Source organism: Aulonocara sp. 'chitande type north' Nkhata Bay, linkage group LG7 (assembly GCF_057382095.1).
Source record: "Aulonocara sp. 'chitande type north' Nkhata Bay isolate Kocher_YH1m ecotype deep benthic linkage group LG7, A_spYH_male_GT1.1, whole genome shotgun sequence".
Taxonomy (NCBI): Eukaryota; Metazoa; Chordata; class Actinopteri; order Cichliformes; family Cichlidae; genus Aulonocara; species Aulonocara sp. 'chitande type north' Nkhata Bay.
In genome coordinates, this window is record NC_141350.1 from 17,783,453 (window position 1) to 17,806,900 (window position 23,448).

Sequence of the window (23,448 nt, forward strand, 5' to 3'; positions counted from 1 at the left end):
AATATAAAATGCCTGAGGCAACTGTTCTGGTTTTAACCTTTTGTGAAAGTGTCGTATTTATCAGTAAAATCACTTTTTTAATGGGAGAATATGACTTTTATTGTAAAGCTAGAAAAGCACTTTTTTATGTATTTCAGTTACATTTATCGCTATGTACCACCTTTCATGGCAATGGAACAAGAACAGAAAATATACTTTTATATCAACCTAATCCAAAAGTAGCAAGTTTTAAAAATGAGAAAGCCCATTACAGCTTAGTTATTTTTTTGAATTCAGTATTTTCTAAACAGCACACATATTATCAAAATGGTGAAATGATTTTTCTCACTTTGCAGCTTTTCTGAAGTTGCAGTGCATTGAGCTTTCGGGGACACAATAATAATTCATTCATAGACTTAATGGATTTTTTAGAACTCCATGAATATTAACATTTGCCTGCAGCATAATGCCATACCAGTAGATGCTCTTTTCAGACAATTAGTTCCCATAATGTCATGATCTCCATGGCCTTTTTGAAGTTGTGTTCGCTCCTTCAAACATACTTCTCTTGATGAACATAACTCCTGCAGGTGAAAGTGAAGAGGACTGGAATACAGAGTTTGTGAATGGCTCTCAGAACATAACGCTGAAAGGCTTAAAGGGGGGCCTTTGCTATAGGGTCCGTTTGGTGGCTTTGGGTCACCACGACCAAGAATTCCACCACTCCAAGGAGCTCTTGGTTACTCTCCCAGGTGAGGCACTTCCTGGATGTTCGCCTCCACCTCGGTGTGGCTGAGCCTGGCCTTACACTTTGTCGTGTGTCGCGTATGGAGTAGTTTGTGCTTTTGTATATTTATACAGAATCGAGCATGGATTTAACAGATGTGATGTGGTTGTTCTATATGCCAGACATGTACTGTAGTGATGTGGACAGAACATACAGCATGATTTTCTGGTTAATGCATAATGAATGTCAGTGTCGCACTGTTGGGGATTTTAGAAGTGGATATTCTAATATAGAATTTCAGTCTGTTTTTAGTATTTTATTTGACTTAATATCACCCGTGCTAACGTACGTTGTATGTCACTGTCCGTGTTTGCGTGTGTGTCTGTAATTGTGTGTACATGTTACTTCTTTGATTGTGTACTACTACTAATTCGGGCTCAAGTCACGGATAGGATAATGTTAGGAACTGTCTAGCTCATCTAACGTTAAAGTCTTTGTCAATAATAATATGCAATCTTGATTCACTCGTCACCTGAAAATTCATCATATCAGATGGGATATCTGCTCAAACGCTGACTTGATCTTCCATGTTTGTTTTAGCACATATTGTGGATAATTTTTGCTGTTTTCCCTCGCTACTGGGGATGAGATGTTAAAATAGTGCAAGTGTAAATGTTAAGTCTTTCTCCCCTTCTCTGGACAGCTGTGGCAAGCAGACAGGTGGACATCGCCACTCAGGGATGGTTCATTGGCCTCATGTGTGCAATTGCTCTGCTCATCCTGATCCTTCTCATTATCTGCTTCATCCAGAGAAATAAAGGAGGGAAGTACCCTGGTGAGTAATGGCACAATCACCACAAAAAAAGACAGTTGTTTCTATAATAACAACTTTATTAGAGCAGAACTTTTTAAAATGCACAGTTACAAACTCCTACATAGTTTGGATCAAACCATTCATTAAAGAAGTATACATCTCACATTAATGGAGAATAGGTTTTTTGTATTGACAGGGTTTATTCACTGTTGTCAGATTCACACATTAATCAGTTTTAATGAACCCATAAATTACAGTCAGGTTTTGTGAGTCCAACTATAAAGAGTGAAAACCATACCTTATTTCTATTTGGCCCATTTCCCCTTCAATTCACCTCTCCTAGTGTTCCTGGTGTTTTAGATGCAGAAGTCCTGTTCTGACCATTTGCACATAACCACAAACTTGGACTGAAAACATGAATTTCTATGTCACAGTGATGTTGCTCTCTTGTTAAGAGCAGGGACTGCACTGGGGTTTCTGCGTGAAAGACTGCACAGTGTCCACAGCCCAAAGGTAGGGCATCAGATTAGGAGCGCAACCAGGAGCATGCCTGTCATTTTTATTTGGCTCTTATATAGGGGTCAGATGGGTGGAGTAGTTTAGGCATCAATTCACTCCCAAGTCAGACTGTCAACACATATTTCTTGTGTAACATCTCAGAGAACATTCAGATGTGAACTGTGGCGCATGCAAGCAAGCTCTTTTGTCCATATCAATTCAACAATCAATTCAGTCAACTCCCTCAAAATTTTAAATTAAAATGTGTTGGTCAGAACAGACTTTCCAGTAAAGAAACAAAAAAAAAGCATCTGGACAGGGAGAAACAGTCTACAGGTACACAAAGACTGAGCTCGAAGTTGAGGTCGGCCAAATTTAAGTTCGGGTACGGTTTTTGAATTTCATGGGTGATGTTGAACGACTGTCTTCGTCATATCGCTTAAGAAACATGTTGTTTCTCACAATTCTTTAAAAGCCAGTTTGACTAAATCGCTTCCTGTATCTCACCAGTCAAAGAGAAGGAGGATGCCCACACAGACCCTGAGTTCCAGCCCATGAAAGATGACGACTGTACTTTTGTGGAATACAGGTGAGAGAAAGTGCCCCAGCCTTTGGAGTCCCCAGAGCAGATTGTACCCATCAACCACTTGCCCCGTGTTCCCACTTTCTTTCCTAAATCTACACTCTGTGCTGGAGCTCTGCTCGCCCTCCTACTTCTCAACCCTTAAAACTAATAAAAAAAATCAACCAGAATCACCATTAACTAAAGTCAAAACAACAAGAGGAAGTAACCCAGTCTGATCTTCTACCACCGTGAAGTACAAGATTTTGTTTCTGGATTCTGGGACACCCTGGATGCTGTTTGTGTTGGACTTTATGTGTGCTTGATATGTGTGCAGGATTCTTCAGGTTCAGGGGATTCGTGGTTTAGGGTGTTTTAACATTACAAATAAGACTGTCAGGAATAAACAGTATAAGCTACTTTCATTTGCAACACATCCCTAACTGACCCCAAGCTTTTCAACTAATAAGCTAATCATATACATTGTATGTATAGTATATATACATATATATATATATATATATATATATATATATATATATATATATATATATATATATATATTAGTATTAACACTTTGCCTAGTGTATTGCTACTTACAGTACATGACCCTGATAGGATTGAAAATCTCTGAAATGGTCAGTCCTGTTAACTGTTACTTCAGTTATCCAGCTATGCTTGTCAGCATCCTTTTTCTAGGCTGCTTCTTCAATCACATGCAGAATACAGAACAATGAAGCACTTTACTTCTGTAAAACTAGCATTTTTGAATATTCTTTTTTTTTATAAGTGAATTTCTAAGATGGTCTTGCTTTTATATTTTATATTCCTTTTTGTATTATGTATACATGAATCTGTTCTATGGATTTTATGTGAGACAGAAGATGTGCGATAAATACATATCATTAATTATATATAAAAATGTGATATGCATGGTTTTAAGATTTGATATTATGTATGAAATTTTGCTGTAGGCAATAATGTGTTGAATGGAAGTATTGTTTATATATAGAGAGATAGATAGATATAGATATACAGTATATAGATGCATATGGGTATGTTATGAAATTGTCAGCACGCTTGAGGGAAGCAATCAACACTGAGAGGACAGAGCTGGTTAATGCTATTTACAACAGGCCAATAGCCATTCTTTAGTAGAAATCATTTATGATTGGTGTTATTCTAGATTTTATTTTTCTGGGAAAAGATCAACAGAATAGTCGTCTGTTTCGCACTACTGCCCAATCCTCCCGCTTATCTATAGCTCTCCATTGCAACTCTTACATTTCCAGTGAAGACTTAAATTTCTAAAAACAGGTTACTTTAACTTTAAAGAGCTTCTTAAAATAGCTGGCTACTGTAGTTTACAAGGAATAGTATCTCAAAGACAGTGTATTTTTTGGGGTGCCTATTTTCAATAGCCAGTTTGTTGTGCTTGTAAGTCTGCACCGAATCAGGATAGAATATGTGGGAATCAGCTTAATAACAGAGTTCATGTTCATCATAATTAAGGAGCTTTTTGCCCATTGTAACAATGTGGCTCACGAATGAGTTGTTATTGGTTTTTAGACAGCACTGGAAGTGTTTGGCACAAATAAATATGTTACACAGAAAAGTGTTGATATATTTTTAAATCTAGAATACCACCAGTCTGTAGTATTTACACCACGAGATAATCTCTCCAATGGATATCGGCTGTAAAAACACAATAGACAAATCACAAGGCAAAGTGTATAAATATTATAGTGCCTTTGTGAGAGTATTCTTTATATCCATGCTGTTTCATTACACTCAGCTGGAACCTTACAGTATGTCAATAAAGGCATTACTTAAGTCAACTGAGCTGTTCTTGTTTGACTGCTGGAGAGTATACTGTATTTTTAGATCAATCTGTACTTGTACAAAGCACATTTGCCTGTTAAAGTGCCAGACTTACAGAAATGTAAAATGTAGGAATGTGTTTGATCTCAGAGTGACGTCGTCATCCTAACGCAGGGGGTGTAGGTCTCAGGAAAGGTAAGGGCAATGATGGGGATTGGCGGCGGTGAAGGGTTTTGTAAATGTAGCATGTGTAAAGGGTCGGTGGGTAATGAAGTCACTGCGGAGAAAAATGCTTGCTATCTTTCACAGCTGTCATCGTGTATAATATTTTGTCACAAAGCCTTCATTATGTGCAGTGCTTCAAAAAATAAGCCGTCAGCAATCTGTGGCTATTCTATTCCCGTCATGTCCCCTAAATGCTTTTGCATACCATTTATTGTCTTTCCATTTTGGAGCATCTCAGCATTGTGAAAGCTTTGCGATCTCATTGGTATTCAAGTCGTGTATATGCAATGTTCTCAACTATCTGATACCCAAAGAAAACTTTCTTTGCGGACTTTCCATGCATTTTTGCCAACTTGTGATTTATCGTCGTGCTTGCTTTGGGGGCAGGGATACTTGGCTTAAACTTTCCTTTATTCACGTCATTTCATTGGATTTTCTGTTTTTCATCACAGTCTCTGCCTTGGGAGAAAAATGCTTTTGTCAAACAGCACATTTACCACTTCATATTTGGTTTCAGGGGGAATTTGAAAAGGGTATGATTGCTTGAGCTTTATTCCCCCGTTGCCTGATGGAAACCAGCTAATCATTCATGGCTAACATTTTTTAGACATGGAGCAACCCGAATGTGCATTGAAATGTATTTTATATTCATTGCTGCATATTAATATTCATATAACAACTTTGCCATTATCTACCGAACTTAAGGGGTAGGTTGTGGTAAAAGCAACAATTGGCTCTTCTATGCTCCATCTAAAAAAAAAGTGATCACTATTCTCCTTATTGCATCTGTCACATCATCTCACCTGTAATGCCTGCATGTTATTTTCTCCTTCAGTGACAATGAGGACCATAAACCTTTAAAAGGGAGCCGCTCGCCATCTAATGGGACAGTTAAGAGAGACGACAGTGACGACAGTTTAGTTGACTACGGTGAAGGAGGAGACGGACAGTTCAACGAGGATGGCTCCTTTATCGGGCAGTATAGTGGAAAGAGTGCCAGTAGGGACACTGCTGAGGGCCATGAGAGCTCGGAGGCCCCATCCCCTATAAAAGCCATGAACTCCTTGAACTCTTTTGTGTAGCCAGTCGGTCTTAACAGAACGGTGCGGGGTGATGCACTGACTACTCAAGCCCCCTCAATCCCTACATCACTCTTACAGGGCTGTCCCAACACTGCATGGCTTTATGATCAAACATGTATACCCAGCTCCATAAATGAAACGTAAAACTCATTAAAGACATTTATGTTTTCACACGGATATCTTATGGAGAAGCTTGGAAAACCTTAGCTAATTATACCCTGAGCGACATTTAGGAAGTAACCAGCTCAGCCATAACTTTAACAGTTCATGACAGTTCCATAAATCCATATATTAATCAACACTTTAATATTAACAACTATTGCATTTTTACCAGAAATCTGATATGGACTATGCAGTTATTGTCTGAACTATATTTGTTTGTGTTGATGGTTGTCATATTATCTATTCAAATAGGGGGCATTGTCTACAGTAAATTTCTACTACTCCATGTATATTTTTTTCCAACCCAGAAACTTGTACCAGAAAAATGCTATGTAATCTATTACATTAAGGCAGTTCCCATGGTGCGTTTAAAAGGAAGATGTTGTACAGCGCATATGTAAAGTTATATTTAATGAAGTGAACATTCTGCACAGTGGAATTTGAGAGCAGTGCACATGTTATAATTCAGAGTGTTGCACTGATACGTCCTCATCTGTAGTCGCTGTCACACTGCGACGATGAAGAAGGAGGCTAAAGTGCTGCATGGCATGTCACATGACCTCATGACCTTTGCCCTGCATGTGACCTCCTCTTATTGTGCTTGATCTGAAGGCCAGTAGGGAATAGCTGATGGTGTGATAGCTTGCTTCAGTCCCTGCAAGTGCTCCTTCAGCAGGTAGTGCCTTTTCTTTAAAGCATTGATTCACTTGCAAAGTCTCTTTCTGGCCTTCAGTGTCTGGAACAGAGACAATGGGAGAAATGCAGAAGTCACATCCAAGGATGGATAAGATAAGCATGAGAAGAGCACCCTGTGGATGGACGAATAATTAATATGTGCTTGGCTTTTTTTTTTTTAAGACACAGGACTGGCTTTGATTTCTTTGAAAAGTAAAACACTGCACTGGATCAAATGAAAACATTGTAAGAACCACCACTGATGTATAAATGCCTGCAATACCTAATGGTATTTCTGCAGTGTATGGATATTTGTGTTTGTGTGTGGTTGTGGACACAGCACATTAATTCAACTCCTATTAAGCAAAAGTTGTTCGCATTTACTAACTGCTCTTGAGGGCCTTTGGATGGGATCAAGATTTAGTTTTTCTTAACTTGCATCAAGTTTTATTTTTTTAAAGACATGTAGAATATTTGTTGAAATTGTAAATATCTTAATTGATTGTACAGGAACAAGCAGCTTTTACAGCAGTCTAAGCGACGATATCATGCACGATATGGCTTAACTTGTTGGTAGGAATATTATAAATATAGACAACTTGTAGAGAACATATATATATATACACATATATATGTATGTGTATGTGTGTGTGTGTATATATATATATATATATATATATATATATATATATATATATATATATATATATATATAAAAACATATTCATTTCTACTTGCTGTGCACAGTGTACATTGTACTGTAACTAACTGGACAGAAAATTGCATATACAGTCAGATTCTTATTGCTTTCTGATTTGAATGCCAAGTTATATAATCCTGCTGTTTTACAATGTCGATATCATGATGCACAAAATTATACTATTCTGATTTGTACTGGTTCTGCTAAGTCTCAATATACTTCTAAAATTATGCTCTTTTCTGACAGTATTGCAAATGTTTTTTTTTGTATTTAAGAAACAGATTTGTACTAACAGACTCTTTCTTTATCGCTATGTAATATTTTTTTTCCTTTTAGTGAAAGTATGGAACTCAAGCTGCAGGAAATAATGAATGAATAAATAACTATCTGTTTTCAGGCTTAAAATGTCATTGCCTTGTCATGCTGTGAATGCATTTAAATTCAGTACTCCATAACAAACACTGTCTTGAGTCTTAATTGCTGCATAATTTCTGATTTCTGATTCAGCTCATAACAATACCACATAATAAAAACCGTGTACCATTTTCAGTTTGGCTATCAAAATCACTTTGGTGAGGCTTCTAAAAACTCAGATATGTAAAAAGGTCAAGTTTGTATTGAGATAATTTTAATAAGTGCTAGTTAATAGACAATAAGTAGCTACTGGATCGTAGTTAATAAAATACAGTTGTTAACATGATAGATTCGATTTTATTTATATACCACTAAATAACACCAGTCATCCCAAGGTGCATTATATTATAAGGTAGAAACCCTACAAACAGACAAGCCTATATGAGCAAGTACTTGGCAACAGTGGGAAAGAAAAAGTCATTTTTATCAGGAAAAAACCTCTCCCAGAAACAGGATTCAATGAAGGATTTAAAATTTCTTTCTGGATTTAACAGGGAACCAATGAAGAGAAGTCAATGACCAGAACAGAGTTCAAAATTCCTCGAAGTGTTGTTTGAGGGCAAGTAATGCCATTAATTGTCAATAACTTTTTTCATTTTTAGAAGCAGGAATTGGAGGTTAACAAGGTCTTTATGTCTTTAAGACATTCCTGCAGTTTAGCTAACTGATGTGTCTCATCTGGCTTCATGGTTTGAAAAAGTTGGGTCATCTGCATAGCAATGAAAATTTATGATATGGCTTCTCATGATACTGCCAAAGGGAAGCTAGAGAACTAAACATTAATATTACTAAGGAACTTATTAATATTATTGTGTAAAGAAGTCTACCCATTTACATGAACAAATTGTAGTCTATTAGGTAAATGTGATTCAAACAACTGCTCTGTAATAGAATATTATAGTCGATAGTATCGAATACTGCAGCTGGAGTACAAGCACAGAAATAAGTCCACGGTCAGTGTCCATAAGAAGAGTATAAATTTAGCACTAAAGCATGGCTCATAAGCGTGGCATCTACAAGCATGACATCCAAGTGCACTTCAGACCCATCCACACAATCAGATAAAAACTTGTTCATCCCAAAGACAAAACTCCCAACCACAATGTAAACAACATGGTATATGGTGTGCACTGCAGCGACGAATGCTTAGACCTCTACCCTGGAGAAACCAAACAGCCACTGCATAAATGCATGGTACATAGAAGAATCACCTCGACAGGACAAGACTCAGCTGTACATCTGCATCTAAAGGATAAAGGTCACTCTTTCGAGGTCGCCAATGTTCACGTTTCAGACAGAGAAGACCGATGGTTTGAAAGAGGAGGGGAAGAAGTCATCTATGTCCACTGTGAACGACTATCCGTGAACACAGGAGATGGCTCACGACACCAACTGTCTGCCACCTACAGTGCAGTTTTGAGATCCCTTCCCAGGCGCCTTAACGTCACATCTCACACAATAGGTTGAGGGAAGGTCTCACAATGGTTTCACTCGAAACCTCTGCTGATGATGACCCACACCTTCATGTGATGAGGCACAACTCTTAACTAAAGCTGTTTCTATACTCTGATGGTTAAAATTTTATTTGTGAAGAAATTCATTAAGTTGTTACTAGTTAAGGTTAATGGACTAATGGAAGAGTCAGTGGAGCTCTGACTCTTGTCAGCCTGGCTACAGTGAAAAGAAGTAAGCTGGGGTTGTTCTTATTTTCTTCATTCAGAGATGAATAGTAAGCTTGCTTAATTTTGAAAAATAGATCAATATTAATGAGACGTAATTTCCTCTTCAACTTATGAATTCTCTGCTTTAAGATGTGCGTTTGTGAGTTATAATTCGGAGTCAAGCACTTATTTTTCAAAAGGAGCCGCTGTATCCATCATCCACAGTGAGGATGCAGAGTTTAGATAACTGCTCTGTGCTGTGTTGCTGTATTGACTTAAATCTTAAATCTTCAAATGGGCTCTTGGATATTGGACCGTGAAATTAGCCAAATGATCTAAACTGCATCAATGAATGTACATTGAGCAAAAGCTGAGAAACAGACTAATATGGATATCTTCACCTTCCTGAAACTCCTTGGGGAAGCCTCTATAGGGTCTTTTGCAACACAGTAGTTGGACTCCACCTTTTTGGAGCTTACTCGTGGCCACTTCCATCATGGGCACTATCAAGAAATATTGAGATAGCAACCCACCATCTGGTGCTTTATCACACAGCAGTGGTGTCAAGAAGCAGGGAAGCTTGCTATCTAGTGTCTTGAAAATACTTGGGGGGGGTCCAAAATGAGACCTGGTCACGGGGAGAATATGAAAAAAAAATGAACTGTTGTGAATTGCAACTGGAACAAAGGCTATATTATTTAAAATAAACAGCATTCTCCGAGCAGCAGTGGTGATCTCAATGACCTTATGACCTTCAGCCACAGGACTTGTCTGTCAATTTGTTTCCATTTGACAGATTTTACCTCTTGACTTTACTGCCATCTAGTGACGTGAGGCAATTACACCGATGGCTGGAGTAAGCAACAGGCTTTTAAAAGCTTACTGGCAAATGCACAGTCTGCATGATGCAAACTGTCAACAAAACTATTTTAATGATGCTGTAAAAAGAGAAAATGCCACATATGTATATCCCCTTACCGAATAGTGTAGTCAAATTACAATCCGCACAATCACTCTACATTTTAGCTGAAAGCCTATGAAGTTGTTAGTCCTTCTGTTAACATCCCTAGTCCTCGAATAGCTGGACTTCCTGTAAGAGGCTTATTCCATGGCAGCAGAATCACATTATTTGTCTGTTGATTGGCAATCATTACCATCAAACAAGCAGCTGCCCCATTACCCTCCTGGTCTCCACCAACCATCTCACCAGCCTCCCTTCCCGCTGCTTCAAAGTCATCCCCCTCCTCCATTTTCCCATTCATCATTCAGTCTTCAGTGGATTCATCCTGTGTTGGCTGTACGTCTGCCATAGCATCCATTAACCGTTCCCAGATCTGTCTGTGTCCAGGACTTTGATTTATCACTGAGTAGAAAGCCTGGTTTAAATTGATCTACAGCTGGTTTATGTCTACTTCCAATAGGGAAAAAATATCATTACACAGCCTTCTTGTGATCCTCTGTTTTCAAACAACCTGCAACCAGCTTTAAAGCAGCCCATTTGCATACCAGATGCTAAGAGTCTTTAAGCATCCATGTAAGTTATGAAGAATCAAGGATATGAAACGAGGGTGTTAGAAAAGCATCAACATTTAGTTTCTGATACATTTTAAGTGTGTGCTAAGCTTCAGGGGGTCTGTTCTTTTGTATGTAAGTGACAGAGCCTTTGTGTCTCTTTATGTAAATTTGCCCTATTCTGAAGCTTTGAGAGCTGGGGTGGATAATTGTTTATGATTATTCTGTGACATTTCCATATGGCTGACAAATGGTTAGCCAACACATAGTCACATACACACATGCGCATTACGCAGACACACACACACACACACACATCTGTCAAGACTAAGTATTTTTAGCCTGACTGGTAGATTTGTTTAACCTGAAATTGAAAACCACAGCAGTAGGAGTGAAATCATCTCTTCTCGGATGAATATGAGTGTATCCAAATAACTGTTTTCCTTTAGGTGGGGGGAATGAGCTCATGTGGTGGGAGTTTTTACTGAACAAAAATGAGTGTTTTGTTCTATTGATCTGGTATTAACTATCTCTAAAAACCCATCCCCCATTTTTTTTTATTATCAAGATTACACCAGGATAATAACCTTTCCACACCCTGATTCTTATTCCCTGTGCACCCCCGACTATATCCCATGTGTATTTGGGTTGATGGGTGGGGGTTACCTTTGCACGGGCCCCTGTGGAGATCACGGAGGCTAAATTACATTTACCCCCCCTCCTCCCATGCTTCTTCGTGTCCCTCTTTCCTCCTCCCCCTTTGCCAGGCAGATAGATGTCAGCCACCCATTCTTTCCAGACAGCAGGGTGTTTGCCGTTCCTCTTATCCACCCCAGATACCGACCTTGTAACATTCTAATTCACCAGCAGGATCTGTCTCTATTTGCACTGCCATGTTGTAAGAGGAACAACAGTGCTTGTCTTTGGGTTGAAGACAACTAGAGCTTGGATAACCCTAATGCAGAATAATATCCTTTTGGGCCATGCACTACACTACTGTATTTGGCTGCCATAAATTTCTTCAGTCTTACCAAGTCCCTTCGGCTTGGTGATTTTCTATGGAGTGTCATGATTTTAATGATATATCCACTGAGTTGCCATCTGAGAGGAAACAATCGCTTCTTGATTAAAAGTCTGAATAATAACTATATCTCTGGGGAACAAAGCTGCTACACTCAGCTTGATCTGCCTTTTACATTGAGGGCCATACCCTCAATGTAAAGTCCGTTTCTGATCACACTAAAAAAAGAAGAAGGCATAAAAAAAACTTCTTTGATATCTTAGCCAGAGAGGCTAAGTCCTTCAATTAATTCTGCCCTGCTCTTTCTCAAGGATTCCTGCATTATTTATAGGCTTCTGCCACCGCAGATTATTACTTGGCGTTTGGTGTTTACATCCAAGATTTAGATCTAATCCCAGGGGATTGAGATGGTTTCATGTTTAGACTGACACATGGGCAAGGCGTTGTAATTAGTAGAGGTGCCCTTTTGATATCGGCACGATGAACAACAAGCTGACAGTTAATATGCAGACTGCCGTCACACTCGTTTCTCAGCAGTGTGCAGACACGCAGATCAATTTATCCATCCAAGATTTACGATTTTTTGTCTGCGAGTTTAGCTGCAAGCCCAAAACAGCGGATGGAATTTTTAGTTTGTGGCACAGCACAAATCATCCAACAAGCACATTAAAAATCAGCTTCCAAGTGCACATATGCATTGCAAAATAAACACTATTCCATAGGAACCAGTTTGTCTTAAAAAAGTTTTCTGTGTGCATACATTTCAGTCGGTAAAGCAGAACTGATGACCGATGAAGGGCTGAGATATTTATTTATACGTCCGTGTTTTGTTATTTATTTCTTGGAGGCAGACAAATTTGATTCTCATTCATTAAAACTGGTCTCAAAGTATTCGACAAATCCTCTGTGCAGCAAAAGCAGAACAAAAGATATCAGAGAGCAAGTGTTAACTGATGGGACTCAGGTGTATGAGACTGGTCCAGTTAGGGATGAGACCACTGAAGGTTAATGTTGGCATCACGTGAGAGATGGTAGAGGGATGGAGGTTAACCAAATCTAGCAACAGGAACTATAGTTTTTTCTGTCTTTGCCACCAGTAATGAGCTGTAGGGAACTGTACTTAATACCCACAGATGTTTAAAATGTGTAGGTTATTCAAGAACACTACATTTTCGGAGCAACCAAATTCATTATTCATCCCGTTTATTAGTTAAAAACAAACTGATCTGTGCATGTACATGCATTAATATCTGGGACAGACTCCAAGGAGAGAAAATCAGAGTTAAAAGATAGTGAGTATTGAACTGAGGCAAACGCTTAGCAGTCAAAAATTACTTCAAATGGGCTTCATTTGCTTATGTCTGCTGGATGTCAGAATGTGCTGCTGAGTTTTAATATGTATCATTTCATTTACTTTTTTTTTAAAGGGCAAAAGGGGAAAACATATCTCAAGAAGATATATAAATCATGTTCTCCCTCATTTAAATCAAGAAGAGATCTAAAACTTCCCAGTAGGCGACAGAATAAATTATTTTAATACAGCCCCTTTATCATTTTATGTTAAATAATAACTAAAGAAAAACTTCATGGGCTGCTCTGATCTGAAAGTGGTCTGGGCTTCACTGCGGGGTCCACTGTGGTCATGTGGAACGAGCAGGTCTAGCGCCCCCCTAAGTCAGCCGCCATAACCCTTCTTTCAGTCCACGGGGACAGGACCGCGGCTCCGTCAGTTTCTTTCCCTGATCTTGAGCGCCCGGCGATGCGGTGCTGAGCAGGTGTGAGCATCCTGAAGGACACAACGGACGGACGGACGGACGCAGTTGTCCGCTACGCAAGGTAAGGACGAGGAGAGCGCTGAGCAGACAGCGTGAGAACTGATTTTTTGACATTATTTCAGAAGAAGCCGGGTGCAGCTTTTTTTTTGACAGCTGGGAAATCAGCATTGTTTACAACGGGCAAGTGGGATGCGCGGATGAGATTGAGCTCATTCAGCCGCCCGCAATGCAGAAATATGTAACGATTTGGACGCGAAAAAGACAAAAAACCCAAAAAGAATTTATGATTTTTTTGCATGTAGATCCAGACAGATAACGTGATCAATATGATCGCGGCGTGCGTGGCGGGGATGCTGCTTTTTTAGCATCTGTACATCCTGACCTCCCAAAACACACTCGATGGTGGGTTCGTGATGTGTTTTCCCCTTTTTTGCGCATCTGTTTTGAAGTAATAAGTCCGAACGTATAAGTCAAGATAAATGAAAACACGCCAGAGGCCATATCCTGGTAGCGCTGCACATACCGATGATGATTCAAACTACTGGCTCCCTCGCAGCCAAGAAATTATGAAGAGGCATCCGTAAACACTTTGATCTGGGGTGGGAGTATAACCCACTTCCCGGTTTCAGCACCACGATTGATTGAGACTAATGGCTGTATGTCATCTTTACCAGCAGACTGAGCCGTAACGCTTCGTAATGGCCCATTGCAGGGTCTTTCTGTCAGGTGCTGGAGACGGAGTCATGGGCGCGTCCTGACTCACCAGACTAGGTTTTAGTGAAGAGGAACTGCTCATGTTATGTTGGTAAACTCAGGCTTAGAGAATCAACAGGGGCTTTTGGGACATTTATAAAGAGACTTCCAACATGTAGCCTGAATATTAATAATAAAAAAAATACATAAAATGTGTATAAAATTGCACTCATTGGGGACACAGTCCAATTATGTATATAAAAAAATCCCAGATATGATGATTCATGACATACATTGGTATTCTGCATATGTATGGGGCTCACCACGGATTGGAGAATATTGTAACCTATGAGCTCATTAATAGCAGCAGTGGCTCAAGTCTGGCAAAAAATAACTGACATCGTTAAGACTGCCTGATCTATGTCTCCATGACTACTGAATAACTTAATGTCTTGGCTTTTACACTGCTATAGTATTCATTACGATGCTAAAGAGTGGCCCCAATGAACTGCTTTGATTGGCGGTCAGGGCAAAAGATATTTTAAGCAGCCACAACTTTGCATTATGTGGTTCACAGTGTAATTACTCGAAGTATTTTCAGGTTATTTGCTGAGGTTTGAAAATCCTCTGTGAATAGGCTAGATATTTCTGGCCTACATTTTCATTCTGACTTTGTTTACACCACTCATTGCAAGTGAAGGATTGTTCACTGTGTGTGTCCTGGCTGAATCAGAGCTCTAATGTGGCACAAAATGTCACAGGGATTCCATTGGCGCCTGTCAGGTGGCGAGCTTTATGAATCTTGTAAGCTTGCTGCTGTTAATGCATCCTGTGCTACCCCGTGGACACCCCGAGGACAGACACTCTCCTCCAAGTGAATGAATTTACTCTTCACAGAAGTAGGCTATCCTTGTGTGTGCAAAGTAGCATCTTGCGTTTTATCCCCTGGCTCCACAGCAAAATGTCTCTGTTCTGAATTTTGAAATAAGCTGTTCTCTGCCAGCACACTGGCCCGGCATACCACAGTATCCTGTAAGATGTCCCTGGTTTTTGATGCGTGTCGGCGTCACAGGACAGGCTCAGCCTCCATTAGTGTCACAGTCAAATAACTCAACATAAACATGCACTTACAGTATTTCTTCTTTGGTTTGAAGCATCAGTCACATGTATCTGCAATGTATTGATGTAGACAGGTGAACCTCACCTGAGGCAGAAGATAGAGCTGGCCTGAATGTGAACTTTCCCATCGAGACTTTGCTTCACTCAACATCTAACTTGTGAATATGAGAATGAGGGAGAGAAATGGTCTTTTCTTATCTGGGATTTAGCCTTTTTTTTTTTTTTTTTACTGCAGACATATTATGAGACTTTTATATGAAAATAAGGCACAAAGAGATTTTTGGTTCATTCCCCTTGTCCTTAAAACACTACTCGCTTGATATGAGCATCAAAAAGAACCTTGGATGTTTTCAATCTAAGATTTGAGAGTCCCTTTAGGAGATTAGATTGTTTCCAGATGTCCTTCCAAGCCTTGCACTACAAATTCCTGGACCGGAGCATTAGCCTAACTGAAGAAGATAGATTTGACCTTTGATTTTCACAAAAACACGCTAAACTGATTGGCAACAATAGCATTTGGCAGCAGTAGGACAAGTTTGTTAGATGCTGTTTGTTCTCTCACATTGAGTGCTGTGTCAGATACGCTGAAGGGAATACATCTTGTAGACTTGCCTCATTGTAAGGGTGAATGTGCTACGAGAGGATGCAGCGGGACGAGACAGCCCATGACGTTGAACACTGTGCGAGGAACACGCGCACAAACGCCGCTCTTTCTTGCTGTCTTTGCTGTAAGAGTGCTTCTCTGTGTCCTGCTGACAAAACGTGAAATGCTGTCGTCTTGATGCTTTCCATAGATTGCTCAGCAATTTACACACCATCAATCAATAGCGAGCTTCACTAATGGTACGGTGGTGAGGCAGAGAGACATGACGTCTTCTGTGCTTGCCTGGAGACAGACCTCTCTGTTCATAGTTTAGAACTAGAATGGGCTTCAGTATCCATCTGCCATCCTTGGCTATCTGAATACAGTTTTCACTAGGCATGATTCTGCCAGTGTATGCTGCACCCTGCTCTCTGCATGCTTTTTATCATATAGATCCTATATAGAAAGACAGCACTACCAAGAACTCATAAGCATAGTGGATATTTGCACACCACGTGTTGCTAACCCATCTAATTTGTGCAATTCTATAAAGCTAATGCAAGTGTAATTGTATTCAGCTGCACTTACAGTGTTGTAATGGGATGATACTTATTTATTTTGCAGAGCCATTAGGGAGATATAAGAGCCGTGCAGGTTAGAACTGAAGCCAAATCACAAATCACTTTGGTTTTGCTGGTTTTGTCTTCTCAAATGTAAGAAGTTAGTGTTTCTTTTGTCAGATGTGATATCAAATTGAATGCCAGTGTGTGGTGTCTAACACCTTAGTCTAAAATCTTCAGTTGGGTCCTGTTTACTGAGAAGGCCAAAGCATATCATTATAGACTGTATATAAATATGGATACAGGGCTCTCAAAGGCAAATCTGCATTCTTTTTAATGTCCAACAGGTGGCGAATCCCCTGGTAGCAGAAATCAGAGCGTAAAAGTCTCAGAAAAAGAATAGATTCATTTTGACCTCAGTAAAATAAATAAATGAATTTATGGTTTAACTCACTAGTTAAAAGCCTTATTTAATACAACATGATTCACATGCATTATTTTCATATATAGTGTACATCATGCCCTTTTGGTGGAGGCATTCTCATTGTCCAAAAGCCGATTCCCTCCAAGACAGATATGTCATTGATCAGGTCAGCTTGTGAGATTTGCTGTAACCCTTTTCTCTACGGTGACAAGCGAACCCAATCCATGCTAGCAAAAGACCCCACAGAGAAATACAGAGCCACAGAAACCCCTTGCTGTAGGAGTCCAGAGTTTAGGCCTTTTCTTTCATTGGTGTGTTTAGTCTTACAGCACTCATTTACAGCTCATTCACTTACAGCACTACTGTTACTCCTGTGAATCTGATGATAATAATGCTCCAGGAGGCTACTTATTTCTAATTCCAAGCCAATGCTGCCTATGAACAATTAATCATCTACACTGGATTTAGCTTGTATGATTTTTAAAATGTGACTGACTCTCTAGAACAGGGGTGGGCAATCTCAGTCCACGAGGGCCGGTGTCCCTGCAGGTTTTAGATGTGTCCTCGAACCAACACAGCTGATTTAAATGGCTAAATTAGCTCCTCAACATGTCCTGAAGTTCTCCAGAGGCCTGGTAACGAACTAATCATGTGATTCAGGTGTGTTGACCCAAGGTGAGATCTAAAACCTGCAGGGACACCAGCCCTCGTGGACTGAGATTGCCCACCCCTGCTCTAGAAAGATATGATTTGCATCTGGCATGTCTACTTCATGATTTAAAAAAAGAGGCTACAACCTGCATGAACAGCCTTCTGTTAGTTTACACAAACGCGGAACAATACTAAAGATAAAAATAGATTTTTTTGATATCACCTGCTAAATGACATGTCTATTTATAGCGTTGAAGATCCCGGTGAAGGACAAAGATAGGAAAACAAAAAAGAAATGACTTAGTTTATTTATTTTTTTACCCTTTGTATAGCTGTTCTTCTTCGTGTAATCTATGTGACTCTGCTAAGTGCTGAGTTGGCTCATGTGGTTCTTCTGGTTTGTTTCGCAAATGCAGACTGGAGTGGTTTAGTTCTAAAGACAGAAAAATAAGCTACCCTCAAGATATGTATATATAGAAAAAGAGATATAAAATTTGTTATCTTCTTCTAATCTGTGTGAGTCTGCATAAAGTGGCAAGCTTCTTTAGTAATGCATGGTTCTTCCTGTTTATCTGTCTGCCCAAAGTGACGTGTCACTGGTGGACAGATAAACATTATCTTAATTTTCATTAAGATAATGCAGACCAGACAAGCAGGTAGCATCAGTTATCTCCCCCTTCCACTTAAAAAGGGTGGATATCGATCAGTGTTATCAAAGTGTTATCGCACGCATACAGGATGAGTAGAAGAAGAAGAGCCATCTTTAGCTTTTTGGGGTAAGTTAAGAGAGTAATTTAGATAAAATAAAAAAAATAAAGATGAAAAAACATTTATAAAATTTAGAACATTTAGTTCTAGAACATCTGTACCTCATAAAATATATATTTTTCAGCAAGTCGATGATCTTGGTGACATTTAAGAGGAGTTTAAATCTGTAATTAGGTTAAATCTGACAAGATTTCATTTCTTTTCTCTGATGTTTCACTTGGTTTTCTCTGAGATATTTTTAGGCTTTATAATCAAAGTAAATCTTATGGGATTTATCCAGTCAATTAGAGCAAGATTACAAATGTGTGCTCCTGTGAACAGGAATTTTCTTTTAGGTTATTTCTGATAATATTTGTCTTCCTTCATTATGGTGCCAGCCCTAAACATTGTTTGTTTCCTCATTAGCAGAGCAACCCTCATCTATCTTGATGATATTTCATTTATGCAGTAATATGAAGAGTTCATTAAATAGTTCATTACAGCTCAGTTCTTTTCAGCTTGTATTTAAGTGTTTAGTATTTAATAATGATAAAGAGTTTAAGCTATCACTTTGCAAGGTTACCAAATTCAGAGGACAGTTTTCTCTAATGGAGTAGTCAATTTCAGACCTCTCTTTGTGACTGGGTCTTAATTATACCACTTTTTAAAGTCTCAGATTGCCCCCTTTTCTATTTAGCTAAGCAGAAATATTATGTTACACGCAGTGGACTCACTTCCCACGTGGGAGCCTAGAGCCATCTGTTTTTGCACCTTTGTAGGTGTAGTCAGATACTTTGTTTACAGGGATGCTGAGAAGCTGTGCAGCCAAACAACTCGGTGCTCCATTTCGGTCCTGTACGAGATGACTTTCGATTGCAATTTGAAAATCAGCAGAGCGTGTCTGATGTATTCACTGGGATTTCTAACCAGAGGGTTACAATGAAAATCTTGTTTACAAGGAAATTCCCAATCTGTTGAGATTTTAATTTATGTCACTGTGTTACAAAGCATGTTAATAAATTGCAAATCGTAAGGAATCAGAAGCATTTTGTGAAGAAGAAAATGAATGACTTTTGGCACAGAGCAGAGATGTTTTGCATGTTTAAAAACTTGAAAAAAAGTATCTTTTTTTGCCAGCATGTGTACACTACATATAACTAGGTTACATTTCCTCTATAATCTGCACATAAAATCTAGCATTTAGCATTATTTTTTGAGGAACTGAATTTAACCCTTATGGTTTTCCACAGGTTGACTGCTTTGGGCTGTTATACTTACAGTTTGCTAACAAGTTTTTATCAACTTGAAAAAGGGGAGCTTTATACCCCTGTGTGCGCACAGATTGCTGCATCTTTCGAGTACGCTTGAAGTCCACTTGGATGCATGCAGAGCTGGTGCCCTTGTGAGGTAGTGGGATGAACAAATCAGTGTGATCACAACAAATTGGAGGTTTTGGGGGTGAAAGTTCAGTGCCTCACGTGTACTCTTCGATGAAGATATTTTTACCACTCTGGCCAAAGTGGATCCTCGGGTACTCACCGATGCAAAAAGTATAACCCTAGCTTCACCCCGTCTCTGCTCTTTCATGCTCCGTGCTTCACTCCAACTCTCTCACTCACAAACAAGGTGAACTAGACTCAAACACACTCGGGGGAACAGCAGATCACAGGAGAGAAACTAGCACAAATGTAAATGCCTGGAGTACTCCCAGACTGAGCTGAAATAAAATGAGCGCACATAGATTAAGTAAATAATTGAAACATTGAATTTTTTTAGCTGCTTGGTGGAGCAGGAGGAATGGTTCTTGGAAAACACTGAAGCTATTTAATCAGTGTTCATTATGAGCGTGTGAAAGTTAAACTTTAATTGCTTGCATTGTTATGTTATAGCGCTGAGGAGAAAGAAGTTGGTGGACTGAACGCCCCCTATTAAGTATGAAAGTGTCTTTTTCGGTGGGGCCTTGCTGCTCTTGGGGCCTTTGAGCAAGGCCTGTTGCTATGGTGCTGTGAGCATGTGTGGAGGACAAGAACTCAAATTCATCTGCATGCTAGTTCAGCCTGCAAGGCTTCCAAGCATGACTACACTCTTCTCCATATAGCACTGCCTTTCATGTATACTATATGCTGTTTTTCATGCTAGCTGACTAAAAGCTGCCTCAAGGTGATGATGCATGCACTGTTGCCTTGACAGCATACTAAACCGGAGCTATGAAAGCTATGGAAAAACAGTGGCCTGTTGGAGATGACAGAATGAGAGGGTCAGTGAAGATTTTTGCATTAACCCAAAGTGTCCTTGGTAAGATGTATCTTAGTTCTTTAGCTTATTAAGGCCCTAAACCTCGGGGTGAGGGATTGTAGAACTGTAAGTAATAGAAGGCTAATAGCAGAAAGAGCCCCAAGGGAAAGGCTTCCTGGTACGTGGCTCGAATACTGAAGAAGTTGATCTCTCAGGAAGCCTAATTATACGTTTAGGGGCACCCTGTTTTTCCCCTTTCTGGACAGCTGGACAGCTAAATTGTTTGTGGATCAATAGTTTAGCTTCCTATTGGCTACACAGAGTGAGTGAAGTGCATTTAAACCTAAGAAATCCCATTACCCTTGACAGAGATGGGAAGTATAGCACTAGAAGCCTCAGCAAGTGCTACTGCATTGTCCATTATTCAATCTGTTCTGTTTGCTTACCTGCTCTTTTTATTGCTTAGACTACTCATACTAATGTTACACATATGAATTGTGGCTTTCTATTTCCATCTTCACTGCTATTAAATTTAATTTGTAAGTTTTGGTCAAATTATACATGCAATCATGGACATCAATGTCATGGTAGTTCTGGGTTTTTTTAGTGTTTTGTTTCAAGTTGATTTCAAATGATTGTACAGGAGACATCCTTAATGGCTTTAAAAAAGATAAGACTTTGAACAAGTTTGAAAATTATTTTTGCACTTTCTCTAATCCACATAGGATTAAAAGTATAATTACAGAGCCAAAAGTGAACCTCGGCCCTAAATATTAGGTTAAATGTACCTTTGCAAGTTGCACATACTTGCTCCAGATCTTTTTGATAGCCACCAACAAGTTTCTCATGTAATTATTGCTGAATATTTTTTGGGATTTTGGGAAGGCCATTTCAGCAGCTTAATGTTAGCCTGCTTTGCCCATTCCAAAACCAATTCTGATATGCGTTTGGGTTCATTGTCCTGTTGGAACACCCAGTTGTGCGTAAGTTTCAATTATAGCTGTTGTTTTAGCTGTTAATTTGAGGTGAAGTCGATTTGGGAGGTCATTCGACTTCTACATAATGCCAAAGTCTGAGTCAGATAATGGCAAATTGCAGTTGCTTATAAATGCCCAACTGAGCTTCTGGAATGGACGTCTCAAAGCCTCAACTGACCTTTGCCCTAATGGAAATTTGTGGACTTAAAAGTAGAGTTGATCTCCAAAAAAACCAACTAATTTAATTGAATTCTACCAATTCTGCCAAGAAGAGTTTTCAAATATGCAACCAGAATTATGCTAAAAGGTTGTTGATGGATACCAAAAGCATCTGGTCGAGGTGCAAGTTGCTAATGGACATTCAACCCAATATTAGTGGTGCAATATGTCAAGCCAAACAAGTCAAATAAATCCAGAAGAATCCAGAAGGCCCACAAACTGCCATAATAATCATGCCCATGATGAGTGTATGTAAACCTCTGACTCGAGTTGTATGTCCATTAGGTTATATTTTTTAAATTATGCACCATGCTACGTATGTTTAAAATCACTCACTGGATGCCGTAATTGCCTCTCACAGAGAGCTCTTCACTAAGAGGATCGGTTAAAAGTTATAATGCAGTGTTGTGTTCCCTTTCAGGCCTTCTGGCTGTATATTACTGTTACTTATTTTTACCGGAGCTTGTCTGTATTGATTTAACACTTTAGAATTGTTTTGAAAGCCTGTTGTTATTCACTCCTTCTCTCAAGCAATGTAAATGGCAGAAGGAGAAAGAGGCAGTGAGTGAAGGGCTGCTGAAGGCATTATGAGAAACAGAACAAAACAGTTGGATCTCTACCTTCATTCCTCAGATCAGTGTAACCGCAGATAAAAGCTGTAGCTGTTGCGGGCTGTGGCACGCCACTGTCCTCTTCTGGCTCCTTTGCTGTGCTGCCCTGTGGTTGTATTTTACTGGTGCTAGTTCCTATGTCCTCGGCTGGATCTCTGCATGAAGAGCCCATTGATGAGAGCAGCATTAGCATTCGGTGTAGGTGAGACTGACAAACAGGTCGGTTTTCCATTTCACACTAACAGACCTGGTTTCTCTGGATCCTCTCAAAGGGTCTCAAATCAGCTCCCTTGCTGCATAGCTAATGAGTGTGAATAAAAGCAGTCAAAGAATGCTTATATAGTCTTTCCTAGCCCAAGGAGTGTACTCTTTGTATAAGTCCTTGCCGTGCCAGCTGACACATCAGGGCCGCACTATTTCACTGGCTCGACATTGTCACATTTGGCTCACAAACTCACAAGGTGATGTAACAACCTGCGTCATGTTTTCTCATAGCACTAACGGTAGAATACAGCAGCACTAATAGCTTCCGACGAATTACTCTAAAATGTCCCTAAACAAAAGTTGTTCTTTTAAGTTGGCATATCACTATTCAGATCTGAAAACCAGCGTTCTGGGAAATGTGTCTGACTTATGCGTGCAACTTGTGCACTAATTATCCTCCACATCCTTTTCCTTGGCTGAGTTTGTAGCTGGAGGAGCTTCTGTTGCAATCTGCTAATTCATGCTGCTGACACTATTCTCACATTTTCCTTAGCAACAACAAATTGCCCCCAAGAATAAGTGGCCAATATTGCCCCGTGAAGAATAACACATGCCTTCTCGGTGTTCTCGGCCTCTCTTTTAATTGTCATGAGTCAGACTAGTGCTCGCTAAGACATCCAAGTGAGAGTGGTTGAGAGAGAAAAGGAAAAAAAGAGAGACAGAGAAGGGGCAGTCAGCTTTTAATTAAAGATATGTTATTCTACTTTTGCTCATTTCAGCCTTGCTGTAATGGAATT

At 39.5% G+C, this 23,448-nt stretch overlaps 2 protein-coding genes and 1 long non-coding RNA gene across 17 annotated transcripts in view; 2 read left to right on the forward strand and 1 right to left on the reverse strand.

The window, feature by feature from the left end:
• Positions 1–7,167, forward strand: part of LOC147324962 (neuronal cell adhesion molecule-like) — a 78,643-nt gene extending 71,476 nt beyond the window's left edge. For 12 of the 15 annotated variants that reach the window (XM_086299171.1, XM_086299181.1, XM_086299177.1 and 9 more), the window contains 4 exons: positions 570–731; positions 1,410–1,541; positions 2,529–2,607; positions 5,462–7,167. In XM_086299171.1, the coding sequence (XP_086155297.1) occupies positions 570–731; positions 1,410–1,541; positions 2,529–2,607; positions 5,462–5,708 (620 nt within the window). In that variant the 3' untranslated portion in view covers positions 5,709–7,167. The remainder of the gene's footprint in view (positions 1–569; positions 732–1,409; positions 1,542–2,528; positions 2,608–5,461) is intronic. The other 3 variants (XM_086299184.1, XM_086299185.1, XM_086299186.1) reach the window with 1 other exon arrangement.
• On the reverse strand, positions 3,166–22,796 carry LOC147324963 (uncharacterized). The gene is made up of 3 exons (XR_015130249.1): positions 22,695–22,796; positions 22,457–22,602; positions 3,166–6,606 (listed from the first exon to the last, which is right to left on the reverse strand). It is a non-coding gene; the product is annotated as an uncharacterized LOC147324963 (long non-coding RNA).
• The window catches only part of cntn1a (contactin 1a), a 66,757-nt gene continuing 56,852 nt past the window's right edge, over positions 13,544–23,448 (forward strand). The window contains exon 1 of the mRNA XM_086299188.1: positions 13,544–13,689. The gene's annotated coding sequence lies outside the window, so the exon portion shown is untranslated. The remainder of the gene's footprint in view (positions 13,690–23,448) is intronic.